This window comes from Cupressus sempervirens, chromosome 8 (genome assembly GCF_028749045.1).
Source record: "Cupressus sempervirens isolate cs-2001-9-10 chromosome 8, ASM2874904v1, whole genome shotgun sequence".
Taxonomy (NCBI): domain Eukaryota; kingdom Viridiplantae; phylum Streptophyta; class Pinopsida; order Cupressales; family Cupressaceae; genus Cupressus; species Cupressus sempervirens.
In genome coordinates, this window is record NC_143125.1 from 401,453,141 (window position 1) to 401,480,102 (window position 26,962).

General features: G+C 35.8%; 2 protein-coding genes across 5 annotated transcripts in view; one reads left to right on the top strand and one right to left on the bottom strand.

The window, feature by feature from the left end:
• Positions 1 to 3,241: 3,241 nt before the first annotated feature.
• LOC149542981 (serine/threonine-protein kinase STY46-like) overlaps positions 3,242 to 26,962 on the top strand; it is a 279,858-nt gene continuing 256,137 nt past the window's right edge. For all 4 annotated transcript variants that reach the window (XM_089797902.1, XM_089797903.1, XM_089797904.1 and 1 more), the window contains exons 1-2: positions 3,242 to 3,661; positions 4,690 to 4,804. In XM_089797902.1, coding sequence (XP_089654028.1) covers positions 3,459 to 3,661; positions 4,690 to 4,804 — 318 coding nt within the window. In that variant the 5' untranslated portion in view covers positions 3,242 to 3,458. The remainder of the gene's footprint in view (positions 3,662 to 4,689; positions 4,805 to 26,962) is intronic.
• Positions 14,037 to 19,107, bottom strand: LOC149542982 (uncharacterized). Its single transcript, XM_089796526.1, has 7 exons — positions 18,941 to 19,107; positions 17,225 to 17,415; positions 15,561 to 15,903; positions 15,239 to 15,403; positions 14,565 to 15,116; positions 14,366 to 14,444; positions 14,037 to 14,057 (listed from the first exon to the last, which is right to left on the bottom strand). The coding sequence occupies exons 1-7, from the start codon at positions 19,105 to 19,107 to the stop codon at positions 14,037 to 14,039; spliced, it is 1,518 nt and encodes a 505-aa protein (XP_089652652.1).

The window sequence follows — 26,962 nt, forward strand, 5'->3', positions numbered from 1 at the left end:
TTCTCTAGTTATGTGGACCAAGCTTGAAGGCTTGTTTGGTACAGTGAATGAGTTTAGGGCACTTCAAAATTTAGGTAGAGCTTACCTCTCTTGTACCAAATTCTTTTCCATCCATTGAAGACTTCTTGATGAAGTTCAAACAATAGAGATCTTTATTGTAGAGTTGTGAGAAAACCAAGATTGACACTGAGTGCATTTACCTAATTCTTTCTAAGCTCTGTGGAAACTTTTAGATTTTTGCTTCTACCTTCTATTCCACCAAAGATGCTTTGGGTAATAGATTTACCATGCCATCCTTTGAGGTTTTTTGTGATCATTTGACTCAAAAGCAAGCTAAGCTCTCTCACTTGGATTCTCTCACACACTCACAAACTTATGCATCGGTAGCTCGACCATCTTCTGGGATGAAGGAGAAGAAACAAAAATCACATCCTATAGAGTTGATTCTAGCCCTCACATCACATTAGGCCCACCTCCTCCTAAGGGAGATAAACCAAAGCCAAAAAGACCGAAGTGTGCTTATTGTATTAAGCCTAATCATGATGAGTCACGTTTCTATGAGAAGAAGTTAGATGGCTATGCCAAATAGATTTCATATTTGAAAACTCTCCTTTAGAAGAGCAACATTGATATTCCTTCTACTTGTCATAGATCTTCTTCATCATCATCATTTTAGTCAGATGGTAAAGATATAGGAAAAGGGTCATGCACTATGTGTAACTACTACTCCACATTCTTCTATGTGGTTACTCGATTGAGGTGTTTCACACTATATGACATCCTCTCAAGATTTGTTATCTTCTTTTGAGGCTTCTCCTACTCCACACATTTTGATGGGGAACAACATTGTTATGACTATATGTGGGAAAGGTTCTATTGGCATTGATGATGACACATTTCATGATGTACTTTGTGTTCTATCTTTGTACTTTAACCTTCTCTCTATCTATTAGATTACACATAATGAGATAGGGAAGACAACTGAGTTTGCACAAGATTTAATGCACATCAGAGATAGTGAGACATGCAATATTGTTACTACAAGGATTATTGATCACTCTTCCCACCTATCCTCTTTCTTTCATTTGGTCCATCTCCACTATTAGAGACTCACTCTCATTCTTCACAAGAGACTACTAAGGTGAAGTCAAGTCACTTGAACTTATGTGTTGCTCTTAAGACTAGTGTTGTGACTTCTACACCACCTCTTGTTTAGTTTCCATCCATTGCAAATGATTACTCTTCAACATTTCATACCATTATAGCTCCAATCATCGAGACACCTACTATAGTTGTTGAGGATATATCAGAGGACACACATCTCCTCTTAGATGATAGATTCAACACACTTGTTATCCTACCTCCATTAGAGATTCCATTTTAATATTCTCATGCATTCTCCTTTGAGCATCAGCTAGGACTTCCAACTTCACCTTACATTCAGGTGTTTTACCCTCATTGTCCATTGCCTTTGTTTATTTTAAATTGGAGCCACATTGGTATACTCATTGACACAGGAGTTCTACCATTCTGGGGGGCTATGGAGTCTCAGGCTTCTATCATGGGGGCTTTCATTGTACTTATGGTCTTGAGAGAGTCACTTGAGATATTTCATTTGTGCATCCTTTTTTTATCTCTTTTTGGAGTAGGGTTTTTCCCATGTGGTTTTCTCTGCTTCCCTGTTTCATAGAGATTTGGTTGTGATTGGGTACCTCATCAGGCTTTGCTGCCGGGACCCAAGTTTGCTTTCAACATTGCATTGTAGTTTTCTTGCTTTTTTTGCATTGTTTGTAGCCACATTGTTGTTCATCTTAAATGGGGTGTTAGAGTATAGCATTAATTTAATTTAATTTATTAAATTACCTTTACTCCCTTCTTAAGATTTCACTTTATGCACCTTGCATTTCTATTTATCAATTAATTAGTAATTATTAGATGTCATTTACCTCTCAGTGTCCTTTTAAATTTTCTGGTCTCCTTCTATAAGGATCGATCGTTTGTAAATATCTCTCATCTTTTCAGTATGATAATATAGTTTTCATATTTTCAGAACAAAACCATTGCCTCTTCTTTGTCTTTTCTTCTTTGTGATAGGTTCTTACATGCAGATGTTCTTTGGGTTTTGTGGATTTATATTACTCAAATCCTACTCATCCTTCCATCTTTATAAATTTAAAATATTTATGATAGTGATGAAATCACTGGTGCTTTTGTTCAATTATTTAAATCTAGGTTGATTATTTATAATTATTTATTTGTAATATTTATTTAATAGATTTAACATTTTTCTTTATTGAAAGTCAAATGTCACATGTCAATATTCTAGTTATGAATAGTATATTCTTGTATAAAAGCATCTCTTGAAAGAATAAAAGATCTATCTTTGCAGAATAAAAGATCTATTTTTTTTGAAAGTTGGAATATACACTTTATTTATTAAGAGAGCTTAATATAGATTTAACATTTTCACATTTTTCTTTAGTGAAAGTCAAATGTGACATATCAATATTCTAGTTATGAATAGTATATTCTTGTAAAAAAGCATCTCTTGAAAGAATAAAAGATCTATTTTTAAAAATTAGAATATATATCTTTATTTATTATTTTATAACTTAATATGATCTTATCATATTACATTTAGAATTAACAAATTAGATCTCATATATTTCTAATTAATTATTTAATTATTAAAATATTTTATACTATCAAACTAAATATACCAATACATAATCATCTTATAAATATAAAAGCAACCTAAATTAACATTAATCATTAATAAATATATCTAGATTCTAACTAAAATCATTCTAAACAAATATCCAATTACATTTGGCATGCCTATGAGATTGGCAACAACTCCCCAAGTTAATTTTAAAATAATCTTCATAACCTATCCAAGCTGAGAGAGGGAGTCAAACTATGTATCCTAACCAAACTCAGAGATTGGCTAGAGAGAGGGAGTCAAACTATGGAGGCATTACTTAAGAAGAATATAAGCAATAGATCAATATATTCTTAAAAATATACCCAATTCAATAAACCATGGATGCATTGACCCAAGGAGTACTCCGACAAACATTGAGCATCCTTGAATATTAAAGAAAAATCCCTGACCGCTACAGAGTCAGCCAGGCGAGTTTCGACGCGGAAGCTTATAAAAGTGGCAGGGCCCGCTTGGAGTTAACTCAACCGAGTTTCCACGTCACAATGTTTATCTGTGCGAGATGGTTACAGAACAATTGTTCCCACGTTCTTTGCTGGTAACGCTAGTGGAACTGGTTATGCCTGTTCGGGTCCTTTGAACACCATTAACAATTAACAAGGAAGACAACAATTGCCATTGCTTTTGCTTGCTTCGACACGTGGTCTGTCAATTGGTCATAATCCGTTTCCTTTCTCAGATACACGTGAAGTTTGGTGGAGAGTAGATAAGCAAGAAGGAAGCTTTGGAGAAGTGAATGGAGGAAGCGGAGAGTTGGTCGAGTGGCAGAGCGAACAGGCAGCGTGCGGACTCGTCCCCCACGCATCCGCGGCAGCAGCGACACAAACTAGAAGTCTACAACGAGGTGCTCAGGCTCCTCAAGGGCTCCTCCTGCAATGCGGTTCACTCTCCAGGGTTTGAAGACGAACTTCTTGCCCATTTCAACCGCCTACCTCCAAGGTATTCAATTTATGCTCTCTTTCTATTTCATTTCCCTTTGCTTCTACATGTATAATGGTATTCTCAGTAACATAAGCTGCTGATCTAGGGCTTGTGCTTGCCTTATGCCTTAGCCAACTAGCAAGTAGCAAATCTCGTGTGCCTTATTGCCCGCCTCTGGCTGAATGTGAAGGGAAAGCTTGAAGCACCAGCCTCGAAACCACATTCGGCCAACCCTGGAATGCTTTGCATGCTAAAAAGTTAGGATCCACTGATTGATTTCTGGAATAGTGATCTAAAATCAATTTGTGCTTGTCGTACCATTCCCATGAAATATAGTTGAAGTGCAAATCGAGAGAGAGTCCATGTTTGATGGACTTAGAAGCAATCATGTGAAATTGGACTGAAACAATGCCTGATTGAATCTAATCTTTCTAGTGCTCGCCGAATCATAAATACAGGAGTTTGGTTATGGGCGGAGTTAAGTAGGGTATCTTTATCAGCTATAGTTTTTAAAATCCAGGTAGAATTTGTATAATTGAGGAACGTTTTCAAAATTTTATGGAGATTTATTGCGTTTAAACTATGTTGCTTTATTTCCTCGCGAATTCACACTGTCCTGACTGATGGCAAGGTTTGATAGTTCCAGTTGCAATTTGATGTATTTAGAACGTTTTGGCCTAGAATGAGCTTTCAGTTCCATTATGAGTAGCTAAACCATGGTTTTGCCTTGCTGGTAAGCTTGGTAAGTGGCTTAACACATCCATATTTCATTTGACATATTTGAAGACATACACAGCCTGTGATTCCGAGTAACCATGTGAGACATTAGATACTTAGGAAATGGGCTGTACACGATTTTTTCACTGTAAATGCATAAGAAGTTTTTAGCGTACCAAGGTTACAATATGATTAAGATAGAAGCAAACCAATGTTTTTTGAACATTCTCATTAATGCTATGAATACACGACATTTATATGGACTAAAAACTCCTTGGAGAACTATCCATTTAGTTGAATATTCTCTTCTTTTGCTATGTTTTGAACAGGTATGCATTAGATGTGAATTCTGAAAGGGCTGAAGATGTCCTCACACATAAACGGCTGCTGCAATTGGCAGAAGATCCTGAAAACAGGCCAGCATTTGATGTTCGGGTTGTTGATGTAAGTCCATGCGATTCTTTTTTTCAATCTTCTACTTTTAGCAATCCCAAAATCTATATTAGATTTTTTTAATCATATGATTAAAATCAAGGAAGATAAAATGAAGACCAGAAGCATCTTACAATAAAATGATTGGTTTTATTGTAAAAAGAACTGTAAACAAAATTGAGACATGGCTTCTTTCATTTATTTACATTGATGGTTTGTGTCTTTCATTTACTCACACATTGATACTTCATCTTGGTACTGTTTACTGCCACCTACCTTTCTTTATTCCTTTAAGAGTTTGGTTCTCTTCTTTGGATTTTAAAGAACAGTCTAAGCATCTAGGCCATGTTTGACACACATGTTAAACTTTATGGACTTTACTAGGTTGTTTAATCACATAAATAACAGTTAATTAGCTAGCAAAAGTCATGGTTAAAGAGAGGGACAAGTCCTAGAGTCTTAGGGTGTTGTATGGACACTTGGGTGGTTGGTCATTGAGGAGCTCAAGAGCCTAAAGGCAGGTGAATTGCCAAAAATTACAATTAATAAACTTAATCCTAAGTACATTATGTTATGTGGGTTATAATACTAATCCGCTACATTGTTAATATGATTGTCTCTTATGTTGAGGCTAAGATGAATTGTGTTGCAATAAATCTGAGATTGCTGACTTTCTATTTGAATTTGATGTTTTATGTCATAGTTATGATTGTCATAATGATGCACAAAAGCTTAAATTGTTTCCAGCTAATCTGAAGGATGCAACATTACGATGGTTTATGGACGTGGGCTCACAAACTATTCATGCTTGTAAAGACATGAAAGAAAGGTTCTTGATGAAATATTTATTACGAAGTAATTGGTAAAATACTTGCTTGATATTAACAGAGACTGAGAGATCAATATATATAAAAGAATTGAACAATGTTTCCTTAGGAAACGATCGTAAAGAATAAAAACATTCTATTCTAGCTAAAAGAAAGCTAAAGAAAGCTAACAGATAACTATAGACTAACTAATATTAGAAATATTCTAATATTTACAATAGATTACAAATAAATAACCATTAACTAATAATAGAACCTTATCTAATATCGTAATACACTACCTTAATGATTAATCTATCCACAACACCAAGCTGTCCTCTAAATTTAACAAACTTATTAGGATCAAGAGGCTTGATGAGAATGTCTGTAGTCTGATCTGTGCTAGGAACATACTGCAAGTCTATTGTCCCGTCTTCAACCAGCTATTGTATGTAGTGACAATGAAAATTCACATGCTTGGTTTGTTCATGGAAGACTAGATTCCATGCTAATTTGATAATGCCTTCGTTATCAACAAACAAAGTGGTCAATCTTGCTGGTGACATATGCATATCCCCAAGCATCTGACGAGGCCAAACAACTTCACAATTTGCCTTGACTGTCCCTCTGTATTCGGCCTCTATAGAGGAGAGAGAAATTGCCTGCTGCGTCTTATCGGTCCATGTGATGGCACCAGATCCCAAACTGAACACATATCTAGAAGTTGACCTTTTATCGTTAACATAGCTTGCCCAATCTGAATATGTGAACCCACTGAGTCTAGGATTAGAACTTTGAGAGTAAAGAAGTCCAAAATTTGTAGTGCCCTTCACATAATGAAGCACACACTTTGTTGCCATCCAATGATCAGCCTTAGGAGCTATCATAAAATGTGAGATGTAGCTTACTGTGAAGTTGATATTAGACCTAGTAGCAGAGAGGTAGATGAGGCTGCCTACTAGTTGCCTACATGCAGTATCGTCAACGAGAGGAGAATCAAACTTTGCTAATAACTTGAGGCCTTTCTCCATGGGTGTAGATAGAGGCTTGCAATCCTGCATACATAATTTGTCTAACAGAGCCCTAACATATTTGGATTGAGAGATGAATATATTAGAAGACTGTTGCCAAACCTCAACCCCTAGGCAATAATGCATGAGCCCAAGGTTAGTCCTATCAAAAGACTGGCATAAAATCTGTTTGATTCCTTGAATCAAAGATGCCAAACTGCCAGTGATGATCAAATTGTCCACATAAATAACCAAAAGGATGATGTCATTGTCAGTAGTCTTGATGTACAAATTTGAGTCTGAAGAGCTCCTCTGGAAGCCTTGATCATTGAGGTACATATCAATTTTCATGTACCATGCCCTAGGGGCCTACTTAAAGCCATAGAGAGCTTCACTGATTTGAGAACTTGATGTTCTTTATCATTGAGGTACTTGTCAATTTTCATGTACCATGCCCTAGGAGCTTGCTTTAAGCTATAGAGAGCTTTCACTAATCTGAGAATCTGATGTTCTTTACCGACAACCTTGAAATCAGGAGTTTGTGTCATGTAGACCTCTTCTTGTAGGTCATCATTTAGGAAAGCACTCTTGACATCCATTTGATGGACCTTCCAGCCAAATTGTGCTGCCATGGCTAGAACTGATATGATTGTGCTCATCTCTGCAGTAGGAGCAAATGTCTCCTCATAATCAATGGATTAATGCTGAGAAAAGCCCTTTGAAACTAAACGAGCTTTGTACTTATCCAGAGTACCATTAAATTTGTATTTGATTTTGTAAACTCAGTTGCAACCAATGGGTTTCTTCCTTGGTGGAAGATCATAAAGGACCCAAGTGTTATTCTTCTGTAGGAGTAGGCTTTGGTGTTTAGATGTCATGTCCTGTTCCCACTCTAGAATTCCTTTAGCCTTGGAATATGTTTGAGGTTCAAACACATTGTGAATGTTGGCCATGAGAGAAAAGTTAACAGATTATAGGTTTTCTCTTTTTTCGAGTAGTTCTCCCATTAGGTGGACCTAATGGAACTCTAACTCCCAAATCATGAGCCTTCATGGGCTGATTTGCTGGATCAAGAACATGAGAAACAAGCATGAATGGTCCCCGCTGCTCATCAAAGACTACATCACGACTGTATAGGAGATGAGATGTCTCAGTGTCGATCAAGTGGTAGGCTTTCTGAAGACTACTGTATCCAGCAAGCATGAGTATTGGACTCTTGGCACCCAACTTGGTGCATGACACATCAGGGACCCAAACAAAAGCAAGGGGGCCAAAAGCTTTTAGGTGACTAATGTTGGGCTTGCGATCTGACGAGGCCTCTTCCAGAGTCTTACCTTTAACCGCCATTGTGGGTGACCAGTTCAAAAGATCAATTGCAGTGTTCATTGCTTTTGCCCATAACTTCTTCGGAACATTTCTGTGTTCAAGCATGGATTGAGCCATATCGATGATTGTTCTGTCTTGACGATCAACTACATTATTTTGTTGTAGTGTGTGGGGTGTGGTTAATTGGCGATTAATGCCATGAGTATCATAGATGCTAGAGAAGTCATTAGAACAAAATCCCAACCCCCCCCCCCCCCCCCCCCCATGTCTGACCTAAGAGCAGTGATAGATTTCCCAGACTCTTTTTGAACTAAAGGTTTATACTTCTGAAATACAATAAATACATCTGATTTCTTTTTAAGAAAGTACACCCACATTTTTCTATTGAAATCATCAACAAACAACAAAAACTACCTGGACCCAAGAATAGGAGTGGCCATAGGGCAGCAAATGTCGGCATGAACAAGCTAAAGTACCTGAGAAGCTCGTGATGAATCGCCATTGGTGAAAGGTGTGCGATGTTGCTTCCCAGCCTGACATGCATCACAAACTCCAAGATGTTGAGTTTGAATCTCTGGCAAGTCGAGGACAAGCTTTTCGCGAGCAAGCTAAGAGAGATAATGCACATTTAAGTGCCCATACTGTTGATGCCAAAATGTGTTAACAGAAGACCACCAAGCAGCCATAGCTAAGTCCCGAGAATCACCATAATTAGGAAGTTGGAAAAGACCATGATCCCTCAAGACCCGTTGCAACAATAGACTAAGTCGCCCTATCAATGATGGTACGCCCTATCAATGATGGTACACTAATGTGAACTGATTGAGAGTAGATTTAGTTCCATCCCTAGAATGTAGTACACATCGAGGAAAATGAGATTCCTCATAGTAGACTGAATCTACATATTGCCTTTACCGACAACAGTCTACTCTTTTTCGCCACTAAAAATAGCAAAATCTGAATAAGGCTAGTAGTCAGTGAACCAGTCTCTGCAATGGGTGAAATGATGAGAGACACTTGAATCAATGTACTAGGTAGACGACTTCACATGATCTACTCAGTGTGCTCTACACTGTTAGCTTTGGGCTGTGAACCTGATTGCTTAGATTGGGCAGCTAAGTGTTTTCGACATTCAACTTTCATATGACCTAACTTGTGGTAATAGTTGCATTGAATGTTTTTTTTCTTGGAGCCTTTTGAAGCTAGAGCAGAGGACTTCTGCTGAGACTTGCCTTTATCCTTCTGAAAGGATTTAACAACAAAGACTTTCTTTGTGGAGGTGGAGTTGGAACTGCTACCAGACTGTTGTTTCCATCGATCTTGCTAAAGCAAAAGTGTGCAGTGATCTGTGAACTTCAGATCAACACTAGAAGATGTGATGTTGCGAGTCTCGATAAGATGCTTGTAGGACTTGGGTAAACTCCGGAGAGTGATAACTATAATGTCCTCTTACGACCAATGGTAAGAAACTGACCACGGATTTCTTGAATCCTATTCAGGTGAGCCTAGAGCAATGTTCGCTCATCCATGATAATAAAAAATAGTGTTCTTCAAAAAGAAAATTTTGCTTTTGTCAGAAATCTCATGAAGATTGTTGAGATGTGCCCATATCTCAACAATTATCTTGCCAGATGGAATCTGAGAGAGCTAATCATCAGCTTTGGATAATTTTGAGAAGCATCACTGCCTCTCAATTATTTAGATCTCATGTATCTTGATCAGTACCAGGGGTTGTTAGATGCTGTGTAACACCCAAAACAATTTGATTAGTATTTTGATATTCAAAAATTGTTATTATCCATTTCTTCCAAGTGCCATAATTCTGACCATTGAATTTTGAATTGCTCTCGAGCAAAATATTAGTCAGAGATGCCATAGCACATTTTTCAATGAAAAAGCATTAAAATTTGCGGAGGCATGTACTTCGAGGCAAAAAAACAGAAGGCCCAAAAAATTTGAAGGGGTACCTAGAAGAGAGCTCGAAAAACCCAAAAAGAATATGTTGTTGATTTTTGGATCCGTTGGCTCAAAAATTGAGGCACAAAAATCGAGGCACCCAAAAAAAACAACCATGTTGAGATCTTAAAAAAACCCACCAAGAATTTGTAATTTTTTTATCCTATACAAAAAATTAGGGTTTTGAACAAAATCGGCCTTGCTACAAAAAAACCACAAAAAATTGCGGAAATGTGTAGAAAAAACATACAACAGTTGCAGAAAAATGGTCGCAAGAAGCAAATATCACAGAAAATATTTTCGAAAAATATTGCTCTAATAATTTTGAACAAGAAATTATAATATTTTTCAAAAAAATTCAAAGAATTGGCTTTGTATTACAAAGTAATTGGTAAAATATTTGCTTGATATTAACAGAAGACCGAGAGATCAATATATATAAAAGAATTGAACAATGTTTCCTTAGGAAATGATCATAAATAATAGAAACATTTTATTCTAGTGAAAAGAAAGCTAATAGATAATTATAGATTAACTAATGTTAGAAACATTCTAATATTTACAATAGATTACAAATAGATAACCATTAACTAATAATAGAAGCTTATCTATTATCGTAATAATATTAAGAGTGACTACAAGACTAAGGAGCACAGAGAGAGATCTTTTGCTCAATGCAATGTGAGGAGGAGATTTTAAAATATTACCTTGAGCAGTTCTTATTCAATCTTAAAAGAACTTGACAAACTAGATTGAATAACGATGCTATCAAGGTGCTTTTTCTTGAGGGATTCATTAGAAATGTATAGATGTTTTAAATCTTATAAGTGGTTGGGACATTTCCAAATTTAAATTTAATGACATTTGTGATATTTGTAACAACTAGTCAAGGTATTTGGTCCATAAGTAGTTATCTTAGGAAACAAATTTCATTTGGTGGCATGATTTGGGTGCATTACTTGATGACATTTTCTTTTTAAAATTCGGTAAAGTTGGTATATGTTATTAATAATAACAAATTTACATTACATTGTCATTTGTCCAAAACCATCACAAATTGGACAACAATTTGCCACTGTCAAGTACGAAAGCCAAAATCCTTTTTGTATTTATTGTAACTTGGGCGGCAATTGTTTTGCTAGGTAGATATACGAAAAATGCCAACTACCCGACTCCTTCGAGTATAATTACATCGATACAAGAGCAAAACATAATGTAAGATAACCAGTTCCAATTGTCCTAGTCATCTTCTAGAACAAAATGAGCATACACTGAGCTTAAAGGGTCCATCCATTCACCTATTGCTTGTGGCTGGATTTCTTGCAACAAACACTACATCTTCTCTTCATTTCTTGAAACTCTTGGACCTCATGGGCCAACCTTGTTTGCACTTTGGTTCATCTTTCTTTTGACCCCTTCTCTCTGGCTTTGGCTCCTTCTCCCCTTGCTGGCCTCTTGCTTACCACACTTTGAGAGTCTTTGATCCCATTTTGACCAATTTGTGCAATTGCACTTTGTACTTCCTTACCACCCAAAGGCGCTCCAAAGGAAGAATATATGCAAGGGCAAATGAATTCCCTTATGTGTGGCTAGATGTTGCCTGGGGCCATGAAACCCTCCCTCGGCCTAACTCCAACACTACTCCTCTCAATTGCACTGGTTCATAATCAATATGTCTCTTCCTTGGTGCCCAACTTCAGGCACCACGACAAAGACAAGGATATACTATCTTCATTTGTCCTGTATTTGTACTCTGCCTTCAGAAATTCATCCCCTAAAACAATTGACACCCTATGAATGAATTTGGTGTCTTTGAATTTGAAGATGTGCTTGAGCATTTCTATTGAGACTTCTTGAGAAGGGAACCATAGGTCTTTGGGTTTGAAGGGGGAAATTAGCCTGCATTTTCTTTGCCTTCCAAACTCCTAGTATGCCTTCAAAAATCAAAGAGTGGTCCTACAATGATATTGTGTCTTGCATCCAATTTAGAGCACGAAAGCAACTAAAAGAATAAGTTAATGCATCCTCTTCGATACTTCTTTCATTACTCACACTTCCCCCACCCTACAGCGGGGTCGGATGTCATTGTGAGGTGATTAAGTCTTTGAAATTTGTCCTATTATATTGACCTTGTGAGTGAGCCACCTTGTCTCCCAAATGATTGCCAAGTAAATCTTCCCATATCTCTTGATTATCCCCTTGCATTAAATTTGTTGCAAACTTGGAGTATTTGTTTGCCTCCATGTTTTCCTCATGTTTAATAATTTACATGATAAATTTTTTTTTTTTGAACATTGGTAGCCAAATTTTAGAGATTTTTACTAGGTTATTTAGCTTCCAATTCTCCGCTCCTTTAATTAGTGCATTTGTTATGATTTGAGAATCTCCCTCGTGGTGAATCAATGAATCCAACATTCTCTTTCCCAATTTCACTACTAGGAAAGCCTCTTTTGCTTCCTCTTCATTATTTGTGCCTATATCAATCCTTTGTATACACCATGCTAGAATCTTCCCATTCCAATCTCTAGCAACATAACTTGCTCTTGGTTTCCCCCTTGATGCGCCATCAAAGCTGATTTCCATCCAATCATTATTTGGTGCTGACCACTCCATTGAATTGTTACTATTGGTTGATGGATTACCCCATTTCAACCCATTAATAGGCCCCCATTACTAGATGACTTAATCTTTTGATTCATATGGAGAAGCAAATTGACACTTTGTATATGCAGAAAAACCAAGAAGAGGCTGAAAAATCACTTGCTGTTTTCTATCCTACATGTTGAGAAAAATATAATAGTGAAGATTGTTCATATGTAATATCCCCTCTCTCAAAGAAAAATTAATAAATACATTATAATATTAAACTATAAATTAAATACCAAGTAATAATAATTACATAAATGATTAATAATAAATAATAAATAAATATAATTCCACAATTAGATAAGTTTCAATTAAAAATTTAAACCTATCCAATAAATAAAATAATAAATATAATAATCACATTTATTAAATTTAATAAATAACAATAAATTAGTATGTCATTTATTATTAAATATATTCATGAGTCAATATTATATTATCAACTATTATTGTTAATATAATAATATGATGTAGACATTAATAAAATTCAACATAAATAAGTAATATGATATATTATTTAAAATAAGATTACATAGAAGAAATGATATATATAATATAATATTCAACTAGTTAAATATTTGAAGACATGACCATTCAATGTTTAAGATATATAAGGAGCTACAAAACATCAAAGAGATATATGGGAAAGGATAACAATAGTTTCAGAAGATGGAAGCTTATAGTACAGAAGTATCAAGGAGAGTAAAATTGCCAATCAAATAAAAAGAGCATTCGAACCATTTAAATCTGATTTCTTATCACATATTTAAGAAAAGTTAATATCAGCAGTGCAGATGGGCTAATAACCGAGGGGAGGAATATAAAATGCAGCAAATGAAAGTAGATTAAAAAACATAATAGGCAGCAAAAAAAAGACGGATCTTGACCTTTTAGCAGCCACAAGGTAAGAGGATTGGGCAGCAATAAAAATAAAGGAGGATAATTCCTTTAGTAATAAATTCTTTAAACTTAATAAGAATTAAAAGCATCCCAACGGGCATTAGAAAGTAGTAAGAGGCAGCCTATAAGGGGGAACAAACATATAATATATGAAGGGTATTGTAACATATAAATAACAAATGAGATGTAAGTAATGATAATGTAGGCTTGCCGCCGCACATAACATATTATATGGAAGGATTTAGGGTATAAATAATAAGAAGACTTCACACCCTAGCTTATATTATTTTATAGCTATGTTCCCCCAAGTTCCGCTACGGGGACGGCGGGACGGGTTTCCGGGATGGCAAATTTTTTTGGCAGTTTTGGGGACGGGGGGGGGGGGACGGGGACGGCTATATATATAGGAAAATTTTAAAATATAGTATATACATTGAAATTTGTAAATATACATGTCATTCATATGAAACTAAGCACAATGCATGTCATTTAAACATTATAGAACCATAACATACAACATTTGAATGCCATCTATGAAATAATATCTGATTTTAGTATTTTGCTATTTAGTATTTTAGTATCCAATTCTCAAAATGCATATCAATACAATATCAGAGAACACTGAACAATGAACAATAAATTATTAACCATTGTCAATATCATAAGACTCATAATGATAAGCATGATAAATCATAAATCTGAAAATCAAAATCAAAATATGCCCAAAGCCATAGGCTGCCATAAAGTAATAAGTATCATATAATCAATGTATCATAATCATGTTCATGTTCAACATAAAAAGCAAAACATAGAAAATGAAGCAGACTGCTGCTCCTATTCTGCCTCTACTAATCCATGGCATCAAAATCAGAATCCTCCTCACTGTCATCCTCCACAGGAAGCGTAGTCTCATCTAATGGAACCCCAACCAGTCCTGGTGCTATGTCATCCTCATCTATCTGGGCCACATCCTCAGGCTCAACATCCCATCGCAAAGCTGGTGTCTGCCTATACTCTGGAGTCTGGCGATTGGCAAGTCGAAGAGCATGATGCATTGTCACTAGCTTCTCCGCTCTTTTAGATGTAAGTCTATTCCTCTTGATAGAGTGGATATATGAATATGTGGACCAGTTCCTCTCTGCAGCTGAAGAACTAGTAACCTGTGAAAGGAGGCGACCGGCAAGTATCTTTAACTTAGGTGTATCTCTCCCATGCCAAGTCCACCATCCAATAGGATCCCTCTGTGCCAAAACAACTCTATCCAACCTTGCTTGTGGCTTACCCAAGTTTGGGCTACGAAGGTTGGTGAAGTCAAGGAACTGTGCACGAAGAGTAGAGGCATCTTGAGCTGAATACATCTTATCAATTGCTTTTGTGAAGCCATCCAAAACCTCAAGATCATCACATGGGAGGCCCCTTCCACCCAACTGTGCATACCATTTGGGATTTAGAGCAAATGCTGCCATATGAAGCGGGGTATTCATTATGTTCCACCTCCGCGTCACAATAGGCCTAATATGCTCCTCATCAAAGCCCAATGTAGGATCCTTTGCCGCAACAATTCTCTTCATCTTACCCAACATGCTGTCAATAGTCTCATAGATCTCTCCTAAACTAGGAGCATCAGTATCAGCATATTTAATGACATCAACAATGGGTGCTATGACAGAGCAAATGTATCTGCAAGATCAAAATGCCAACAAAAAAAAAAATCAGAATTAGAATTTTAAGAATTTTAAGATTATTAGTAGGAAAATCAGCAAGCAAAAGACTAATAGTAAATTTAAAAACCAACAACTTACTTCATTGTGGACCACCAACTCTCATCAAGGATCCTTTGCCTCACCGCTTTTCCTTCAGTGGACTTAGAATGAGACCATCGTCCCCACTTTGGATTCACCACCATCAATTGAAGGGCCTCATACACCTCAATCATCCTCTCCATCAAGATGAAATATGTGCAATACCTATAGCAACAATTAAAAATTAAAAATTTAAACTTAAACATTAATGATTAAAATTTAAAACAAAAAGCATCACATGTAAGTAAACTTATAAATAATTTTTTTAAATAACTTAAAGTTAAAACAAACTAAAATTAAATTATAATTATAATTGACATACCTTGTCTCGGCTGGTTTGAGGAACTCCTTCTTAGAGAAGGACCTGAATAGAGCAAGTGAAGTGTGGTGGTTGCAAATAAACATTTGCACTTCTCTAGCTTCTAGCACCGCTTGCTTCACCCATTCAATCTTCCTTATGTCCTTCAATGCATTGTTCAAGGAATGAACACAACAAGGGGTCCAAAATATGTGTCTATAAGCACCCTCTATCATCAAACCTGCTGATTTGCACATAGGTGCAGAATCTGTGATAACTTGTACAACAGTAGAGGGCCCAATCTCCTCTATGGCATCTCGCAAAATGGTGAACTGAAAATTTGCATCCTTCTTTTTTCCTGAGCAATCTATGGCTCTCAAAAAATAAGAACCAGCAGGGGATGTGACAATGATATTGATGAGTGGCCGATGTCTAACATCGGTCCACCTATCCATCACAATAGAGCAGCCTGTCCTAACCCAAGTGCGTCTCATATCCTCAAATAATAAAGCAACCTTTGAGTACTCTTCATCTAGGATAGTGGTTCGTAGCTTATGCTCACCGAGGGGCACAAATGAGGAATTCATGCTCATAATATCTTTCACCATTTGTTTATAATAAGTGGAACGGGCTGCATTATATGAGATACCATTAGCAACAAAGAATCTACCAATGGATGCCTCACACTTCTCCTTTGCCTGTGCATTAAACATACTTTCCGCCGAGCCCTTCTCACTACTACTTATCTTTCTCTTCCCTCTAGACCCACTAGGGCTGCCACTAGTACCAATGGCGGATGAAATATGCCTAGATGATTGTGAGGGAATGGATGGTGATGTCACTGTCAAATTTTGCCCCTCCATTTCAGCCTCTAAGTGCAATCTTTGACATTCTAATTTTTGTTCATCGGTTAGGTTAGGACAAGCTTTGACTCCTTGGCATGTAACACCTAAAAAATGTGACTTCACTCTTGTATAACTGCCCCTAAAATCATCAAGACAAACATGACAATCCCACACCCTAGTCTCTCCCGAATTCTTTTTATCTTTTGGCCTAGGTGTGACATATTGGAGAAGAGGTTTTTTTCCTATTGAAAGGACCCTTTGCAAAATTCTTCATAATGTCGGAAGGGCATTTAAACAAATCAGCTTTAGGATTGAGTTTTTGCCTAGTGTCACTACTAACAACATCAACCTCTACATTTTCTTCTTCACTACTACTACTTGTACTCCCACTGCTGCTCATTGTGTTTAAATATGCAATTGAATAGATATATGAGCTGAAACAATGAAAAAATAAAAAAAAATCAGACTTTGCAAGCTACAAATTTATTAAAAAAATGATAGATGAAAGCACAAAGAGTTTTATACTTACTTGGTGGACAAAATAGAAGATCAAACCCTTGGTCAAGCTCTTGGAAGCAAACCTATTACCTCCTCTACTTGCAAAATGAAAACTTCAGCCGGCTGCAACATAAAATAAAAATCAAAGAATGGTTAAAACAATTTAAATGTGTTGAGTTATATACATTTTAGGGTTTTTGGAGGAGTGGGGCCCACTAGCCGACCAAAAAAGACACAACAAATTTTTTTTTATGTTTTTTTTTAATGTTTTGAGCTTGCAAAAAATGGGGACGGCTGGCCGTACCCAATGCGGTCGGGGGACGGCTAGACGTCCCCTTTCCGTACCAGGGACGGCTGGCCGTCCCCCTTTTGTCCCCCCCACGTCCCCAAGTTTCGGGGACGTCCCCTGCAAAAAAAGGGAATTTGGGGACGACTGGGGGACGTCCCATACCCGTCTCCCTGTCCCCGGGACGTCCCCGTCCCCGAAACGGGGGGTTTTAGGCCGGGTACGCGTCCCCGGGGAACATAGTTTTATACTTAAAAGGAGAAGTCAATAGAAAATGCGTGAAATTAGAAATTGATTAAAGTTTCCAAATTAAAAGGAAGAATTAAATCAAAGGTATTGATATTTGGAAGGATTAATAAATATGGAAGGATTTTGTATTAAAAGGATAAGATAAATAAGAAATAAAATTGGGAATTGCTACCAATCATTCATAACATATTATATGTGTATATATAGAAATTGGAAGGGGTAGTATCAAAGATCATGATTAAAGTAAACCAAGGGATAACTAGAAGGGAATTAGTGGTGAAAAAAGGTAAACTCAAAGAGGGGACATTACATCATATAATAAAACCAAAATCGGTTCTTTAGAAGATCCTAAGGAACACTACTTTAGGACCTCTTTTTGTAGATGTGAAAGATGTTGAATAGACAAAGGAACCAATTTATTATATGGCTTAACTGAGGCCTTGGCCACCACAAGCAATGTCTCATTCCTAGGAATGATGAATGACTTTCATGCACTATATGCTGTAGGGCCTAGTAGTTAGTTTGGTCCTTTTTCGGCACATGGGTTGGCAACAACCTCCATCTTATCCATAGTGGCTGAGCTAATAAAAGCATGCCTTACACTTTTGACAACAGGGGTGGAAGACACTAGTACCATAGTTTTCACAATACCTACCATACCCATGACCACCCATGTTTAATCCATACCAGCCATGACAACAATTTTTCCCACCAGTACCCCCATCATCGAATAATTAATCATCCAACCTATTACAACAACCAAAGGAAACATCAATGCCTACCCAATTGTCGCCAAACCCAAACAATAAGGTGACACAACTCTGTATAATAATGAGGTGGTAGGATAACCCACTTATTCAATCAATACATTAGAAATTGATGAAGTTCCATTAAGGTTAGGAAAATCTCTTCAAGGGTCTACCATTATAACAGCAATGATTTTCCCAAAGAACTTGAAGAAGACCAAGTGAAGTTGCTTTGTTCCCTATCTATTTTTTCTCTCAACCAACACAAAATTAATGTCCTCCACTACTCCACTGCTACCAGATGTAGAAGCACCACCTTCCTTCACAAATCTCTGATGTTGTTTCACAGGATGCTATCGATGAATCATCAAGCGACCATCTTCTCCAATAGCGGCCGAGGACTTAAAGGGAGTTACCTTCCACTTCCTTTTGGAGTTTTTGGACACTTCTACCCCCAAAGCTCGAGCCTGCACACATGTTTGCAAAAAACACAGTAGCTTCCACCACCCCATACAAACAATAGGAAAATGTACCTCCACTAGAGCTTTCGAGGACCACAATAGTAGAGGTTGGAGTTCACCCAATCCACCACTGATGAGGCACAACTGTCTTTGGTGCATGTGTAGCCCCACCCTAAATTCTACCCTGTTCACAATATCCTCCAATCCCTCGACCCATCTTGCCTCAATACATTCCCTTACCACACCCAAAATTTCCACCTTTGAGTCAACCACCATTGAAACCAATGCTAGAAATAGGGACTAAATAACTAGATTCAACTGGGATCTCCAATCATGATCCAAAAGCTCCTCCCCAAAAATCAGAATCACTGCATCCCATAAGTCTTCCGCATCAACCTTGAAAACATTGCGCAAGCATTTAACAATAATCAGCCCTTTAAATGCTGGGATCTGTCCCGACGTTTGCAGTGAGAAGTTGGCCTCCATTTATGCTTGTCCCTAAATTCTGCAACCTTCACAACTCAATTCTAGTACCATGGATACCAAACTGGAGAAAGAACTGTCTTTGAAGACTCCATCAAAATCTCCAAAGGAACAAACTTCAATCAAAACCCCATCATTACTCAGACTCGCCTATGGGATTCACACATGCTAACTTCACAATTCAACACGGATTCCCTACCAATTTCCGCCTCCAGTTCATTATGAATATGTACCTGTGAACTTCAATACAATTGAAAATCAAGGTTCGAAGGATTAATAGCCCTGCAGTCTTCGAAAAGTTCGAAATTGTCACACAAAGAACCTTTAACACCAACATTCAACACTTTGGCTGCTAGGGAATTTGCCTCCCTAGGAACATGAGAAATCCCATATTCCTTCACATTCTCCAACAAAGTTTGAATCTATCTGATGTGCTTGTTCAAGTACCATGTCTCCATCTCACCCTTAGCAATTCTGTTTACCACTATCTGCGAATCCCCTTCAAGGTTATCTTATAGGTGCCCAACTTGAGAACCTAATAATGTAGCTTCAATTGCAGCAAGACATTCCGTCTGGTTGCTGGTTCCATCTGCAACTCTCTTTGCCACTAGCGCCATGACACTACTATCCTCCATCCTCATGAAAACTCTAACACCTGAAGGATGAGGGTTCCCTTTTGACTCACTGTTAAAGTTGATCTTAATCCAACCTGGATCAGGCGGGCTCCAATTTATCCTGGCAGCAGCCACTGGAAGAGGATTAACCCTCAAAGGCCCATTAACGCGCATATTATAACATATTTGTAATAAAGAAATGAAATTGTAATTATATTTAATTTATCTGTTAATATATATATATTTTTCTAAATTTTAACTTTCATCATATTATGGCTACATAACAAAGAGCTACATCATATAAAAATGTAGTAATTATGTGTCTCTTTATTTAAGCAAAGAGCCTTTCTTAATTCGATTCAATTGTGGTGCAGCCAACTATAAATATTAACTCTTCTAAAGTGAGAAAATTCAAGGTTCTATGACATTCATTTTCACAATCAAGGAATGTAATTTAAAAAAAAATGTAATTGAATAATTCAAACTATTTTCTGCATATAAAATTTATTTAAATATAAAAATATATAAATTTGATATCTATAAATATGAAATATTATAAATTATTTTTAATAAAGAGATGAAATTGTTATATTCAATTTATCTGTTAATATATTTTAAATTTATTCTAAAATATAACTTTCATTAAAACAGGTCTTTGAAATAATTTAATAATTCAGATAAGATTTTAAATATTTTAAATTTTTTTTTTCTAAATATAAATAATATAATTTTATTATTTTTAGTTAAAAAAAATATAATTATATGAAAGTCTTTTGAAAAACAATATCAAAATTTCAAGTTCTTTTATATTATAGTACACTAAGTATTAATTTAAAAGTAAGTTCTAAAATTTCAAGATGGGTTGGGTGCTGCTTTGGGTTGCAGGGACTCCGGTGCACCAAAAATGAAAACAATTCATGATCTTTTGTGCATCACTTTATCTAGGCCAATTAAGAGCAATAGGTTAATGAGTAAGAGCATTTAAAATTTCAGTACTTTGCAGTAAATCACAAGTTTAATATGTACTTTACTCATACTCAACATTTACACAAAAACTTTGCTTATAATTTAATATTTATTGCATCTTACATTCCCTTTCTAAAATTTATATTACAAAAAGTTAATCCAAATAATGTCTTCAGAAATTCTAATAAATTATTGCATGTTGCATATAATGTTGGAAACTTATACAGTACAGCCTTTATATCCAAAGGGAAGTTCTAAGCTTGACTCCAATAACTTTCGTAGCCTCTAGGTGAAGATTCATTGTACAATATCACCTCAATCAAAATATACATATAATCATGAGACTCAGGCTTATATGCAACTAAAATAGCAGTATCTTCTTAAGATCAGTCCCGTTTATTATGGCATTCCCAAAGACAACTTTTATGAACTCTTTACTTATGGCGAACTGAGAATTCACTTAGTCCCTCTTTTTTTCCATCACCAAATGCAAAGGATATCTCACTTAAACGCCTTCACAAGGGTTCCAAATATTTTTGTAGCTATACAAAATTTAGTTGTCCATCACTTGCATATTGGCGACAAATCATACTTAATTCCATTCCAAACATGCACCCTTTGTGTCACCAACCAGTTTCCCATATTGAATACATATTGGTCACTGTTTGTTTCCCATATTGAATACATCTGTCACTGTCTGTTAGCCCTTTCTTTATCAAATTATTGCCATTCCAAGCAGATGCTTTTAATGTTCAAAGCTAGAAGATAAAACAAAAACGATGGGACTGACTTGTTATGCCTCCTTTAGGTCTTCCCCATTTATTGAATGATGCAAGACTTACTGGGAAGTCCGTTGCAGATCTGGGTTTGCACCCTTAACAGCTATCTGAATTGCACTTTTTTCTTAATTTGCCTGCCTTCCTGGAAGCCATTTGCACGTCATCTAAAAACCATAATGATAAATTTCAATACGTGCACTTCTGTAGTAAGACAATATCCCCTCTGTGAATGGCTCTAAAAAATGTGGTCTCACGATCTATAATAATTGCAGGAAACTCAGAAGCAAAATGGAATGTTGAAAGGGCTTTTAGAAACTTTTAGGGAACTGCCATGTAAGGTGCAGGTTTTTTTTATCATTGTTCAATAGCTTCAAATGCCAAAGAAAATATATGGAGATTGTAGAGGAACTACACAGAGCAACAAGGTACAGTGAGGCTACAGAACACAAAACTCTTTGAGCACCATAGTTCTCATGCACACATGGAAGCCCTAGAATGCCATAACGCTCATCAACATACGAAAGCCCTAGAATGCCATAACGCTCATGAATGTGCGAAAGGCCTGGAATGCCATAATACTAATGAACATGCGAAAGCCTTACAATGCCATAAAGCTCTGCTGTGAGGAGTTGACAGAGGCCTAACTATCAGATAATTATTTTCTTTATCACCCTTTTTTGGAATATGTTATTGTAGAGTAGACTGCTCTAAAGCTTCCTAGTTAATGTGTGCTAGCTACTGCAAATGCTTTAATTGCAATGACTGTATGCTTTCTGAAGTCTTCCCATCCCTTATTACATGTGTCATCGCTTTCTCTGGACACCCACGCCATCCCTCATAATTGCCTAATTTTTTCAAGTGGCCAGTGAGAATTATCATGTCACTGTAAACCATATCAGAAAACTGTTTATTGGCAGTTGTTTGCTGTCATGGGACAACTTCTAGTTTCAAGCAACCTCAAAGGAGAGACCTATTGGCTAATTGAAATTCCTTATTTGCAAGCCATTAAAGATACTTCTGTCTATATGAAAAGAATTCAATAAGTATGCACCTGAAAGCAGAAAAAGAAGCAAGATTCCAAAATTGTTCAATTTATTGGACAACTTGCTGATCAAATGTTAGGGAATCCGACAATTCCTAAATATTTGCATCCTGGAAGTCCCCTGATAAAAGCATGAATGAATAATTTTGTATTCTAAATACACTTGTTGATTTAGATCCTGCTATGAATGTCATGATTAATGAAATTTAAGATAAATTATCCCTCTGAGTACTTAGGCCCTCTCCTACAGTCCTTCAAATGATGGATTGTTCCTTAATCAAAACCGAGGGTATTATTGAAGACATGACTATTTTTTTTTAATTCTTGGAAATATCCAACTGATTTTATGATTTTGCTGCCCAAAATTAAGTTGTGGGTATACCCCTTGATTCGAGGAAGGCCTTAGTTGGCTGTCACGGATGCATTTTATAAATTGTCAATCAGGTAAAATGGTTATCTCCAATGACGAACAAATGAAGCAACTGACATTGCACCCACTGGTAGAATCATTGTTGGAGATTGAGGATTCTTTATGGATTGATGATGATTTAGATGAATCATTGCCAATTTTGACAATTGAGCAAACCCTTGATATTGTAGAACCATTTGAAGATACTGTTCCTGCATAATGAAATCCTAGAAAGATTGGTTCTTCATTCAAGTAATAATGACAATTGTCCATTTTGATATTTCCCTTTTATATGTAATTCACAATTTTTTCAACTTTCCACACAATTGTTTGTATAGTCCATTTTTATTTTCTGAAATGGCCATACCCTATACTACATCCGCTTCACAATTACTTCCTATTAACTTACGTGCACAATCACAAGGCATGGGGTTCATGCCAAGCTTTACGCTTCATATCAATCCCTACTTGATCATTGTACAAATTTAGGATCTAATTTCCATGCTACAAAGTCATAAAGATGCTTTTGCATGGGAGTACCAAGATATATGTGGTATTCATCTAGACACTGGCACCATAGTTACAGGACTTGGACTCGCCTTTGACTCGGAAAGTCAAAATTTGACTTGGACTCGGACTCGGCGACTGAACTGGGCAAGGACTTGGAAAATTGAAAAACCCATGACATTCGAAGGTTTTTAAGGATTTAACAATTTTTTCATGCATCATTTAGTCAATTAACATCAAATACACAATAATTGAGATAAATAGAAGCTACTTAACACTCATACACAATTTTGCATAGATCACATAAGTATAACAGCAAATTTCTGAAGGAAAAAAACTGAATAACATAATGTAAAGTTGAAGATTTAAGATTTAAGATTCAATCCACAATAAATTCTTGACACAACCCAACATTATTTTTAGAATTTATATACACTGAAAAAAAAAACACCTTCCAGAAATCTCTATCTTTTTTAAATTAAAAAAAAATAATAAAAAAAAAATAAAATTTGGGAGAGTCCTGTGCTTTGGACTCGGCGAGTCCGTGTGGACTCTGCCAAAGACTCGGCCAAGTTAGAGTCCAGAGGCCATCTGCCTCGGAAAGGCCACCTTTGCATTGGACCTGCCGAGTCCCGAAACACTGACTGGGACACATGCCGTGATTTTTTAGGAGGTAGTTGTCTATTAAACCAACCACAAAGATGACTAAACCCCATTTTGTGCAAGATTGTCAAATAAGAATTGCCAAAGTTGATATATATAGGCGTTATTTACCCAAGCTTAGATAGTCAGTGGGTCTCTTTGTTAGTTAGGGTGCCTAAAAAGAATGGTAAGTGTCAGATTTGTGTTGATCATAGAGAACTTAATAAAGCAACAGGAAAGCATCATTTTTCAATACTGTTTATTGATCAAATTCTTATGCTCTTGCAGATAATAAATTCTTTTCCTTCTCAGATGGTTTTAAGTATAACAGATATAATCAGTTTTGAATTACGCTTGGAGATCAAGAGAAAACTACTTTTACTAGTTCTTGGGGAATATTTTCCAATAATGTTTTACCTTTTGGTTTATGTAATGCCTCTGCTTCTTTTTGAAGGGCAGTCTATTTTTTCTGACCTTATTCATGATTGTGTAGAAGCTTATATGGACTGTTTTACTGTGTATAGTAACACTTATGAAGAAGCTAATGGAAATCTTCAGAAGTTTCTCCAACAATGTAAAGAAACTAATTTATCACATAGAAATGAAAAATTTCATATTCTTATGACAGAAGGAATAGTATCAGGACATTACCTTTCTTCCAAAAGAATTGAAGTTGATCCTAAAAGGGTGCAATTAATTCAAGATTTACCTACGCCTAGCCCTCAAAAAGATGTTTGTAGTTTCCTAGGGCATGCAAGATACCATGGAGATTTATCCAAAATTTTATTAAAATTGCCCCACCTCATCTTGTCTTGTTAACACAGATAATGTTTTCTTATGAACAATTGAATGTTAGCAGACTTTTGAAATAATTAAAGAGAAACTTGTCACTACACCAGTGTCATGTGGCCTGAATTGGGAACTATCATTTCATATTCATATTGACGCCTCGGATAGTTCCTTGTGTAACGTGCAACTACTCCGCAAGAAGCAAAAACTCAACATTACTTGTAAATAAATACTGCGTAGATGATGTTTTTTTTTCTGATAATAGTAAAAAGTACAAGAGATGATCTACTTTGATATACAACATTTCATAATTGTAGCAACTTTTAAGATTTAGAAGCTGAAACATACTTATATAATAGATAACAATAAGAAAAACAAGTATTGAAACATATCCTGAAGAAAAGATATGAAACATAATACAATTTTGTAATATGTCAAGGTGTTTGCTAGAGAGGGGGGAAATCATGATGGTGTTTCCCTTTACCATGAACCAAATGGTTCCTTGCACATCCTCCAACTTGAGAATGTCTGTACCTTGCTTGATGGTATAACATGTGCCATCCAAGCTCTCATGTTTATGCCCTACATCACTCTAATTGGTCACTCACTAGGTTTCGACTGGTGGAGCAACAGATATGGGAATCCTAGTATTTGGTTTCGATATGTAGGTGCAATTTGCTTGAGGCCATGCAATCTTAGAGAAGCAAGGATTGTAATGTCCCTAATTTTTTAGGGAGGATTAACTTATTTTTCATTAAATTGTCAAAAATAAATTAAATATGTAAATGGCGACTTAATATTAATTGATTTAATTAAATAAAATAATATTTATTAAAAGTCACTTCATTTCAAATCAGGAAGATAAGAAATGGAATGCCAAGAGACAAACTATTGGAAGGCCATGAGTTTCTTGGAGAACGCTATAAGAATGAAAGGAGAGGATCATATAGGGAGTTGGAGATGTTTTATTGGAGTTGATAAAATTGTTGATGCTTTGTTATTGACTGAAAATTTCCGAAGACGAAAACCTTCAAGCCTTGTTTGGTTGCAGGAATTGGGCAAGAATAGGAAAATCTAAATACCGCATTTGTCAATTTGATGTTTGTTTGCAAAATACAAAATGTGAATTAGAATTCACCTATCCTAATTTGACCCTAAAATGAGCATAGTGGAATTCCTTAAAAAAGATGGAATAAGAATAGCCTATTCTTATTCCAGTTTTTAATAAATCCAATTTGATAGGTTGTTGGGTTCGTCATTTTGCCGTTTGATCATATTTTGCCACTCAAATGTATTTTTGACTATTTTCTTTGTTCATCATAAGATATAAACTAGGTCAACATTATTTAACGTTTAATATGTGTTTTTTTTTAAATGACAAAAAACACTAATATCAGATTTGATATCTTTTCTAAACTTTCATAAAATTATCTTTACAAAAAATCTTGTGTTTAGTCTTATAATTAAAACTATATTGAAATATTATTTAAATATTATATTAATGATCTCAACTTATTTGTATTTTTTATTTTCTTTAATATATTTAAAAATAAAATGATTTCAGTTTTGATCTTATTCTCATTAAAATAATTTGATTTAATTTAGAACTAAAATTATAATATACAGTATAATATGTCCTTTGAATTTCGATGAATTTCAAAGGTTGTGGTATATCTTTCATTTATAAAGTCAATTTAAAAAATAAAATAAAGAATAATTAAAATAATTTGGATTTTTTAAAAATTAATAAAAAGCCAGTTTTTATAAATAAAAAGTCTTGTTTATTTAAAATATTACCAAACTAAAAAATTTAATTTAATTATTAAAATTTTAAAACAAAACTTATTCCAATTCCTATTTCAATTGTTGCAACCAAACATAGAATATACATATTTCAACTCTCTTTCCAGGTCAACCAAATAGGTCCATATGATATTCCAGAACTTATATTAAGAATCCACGAATACCAGAAGAGAGCTTATTCCAGCATAGATGAATGCTGCATTCGGCAATTCTTGCAGCCAAATGGGCCCTTAGGGATTTATAGGAGAGCTAGATGGAAACTTGGTTCTTCTTAAGAGGTAGATTCATGACGGAGTCTGCATTTGTA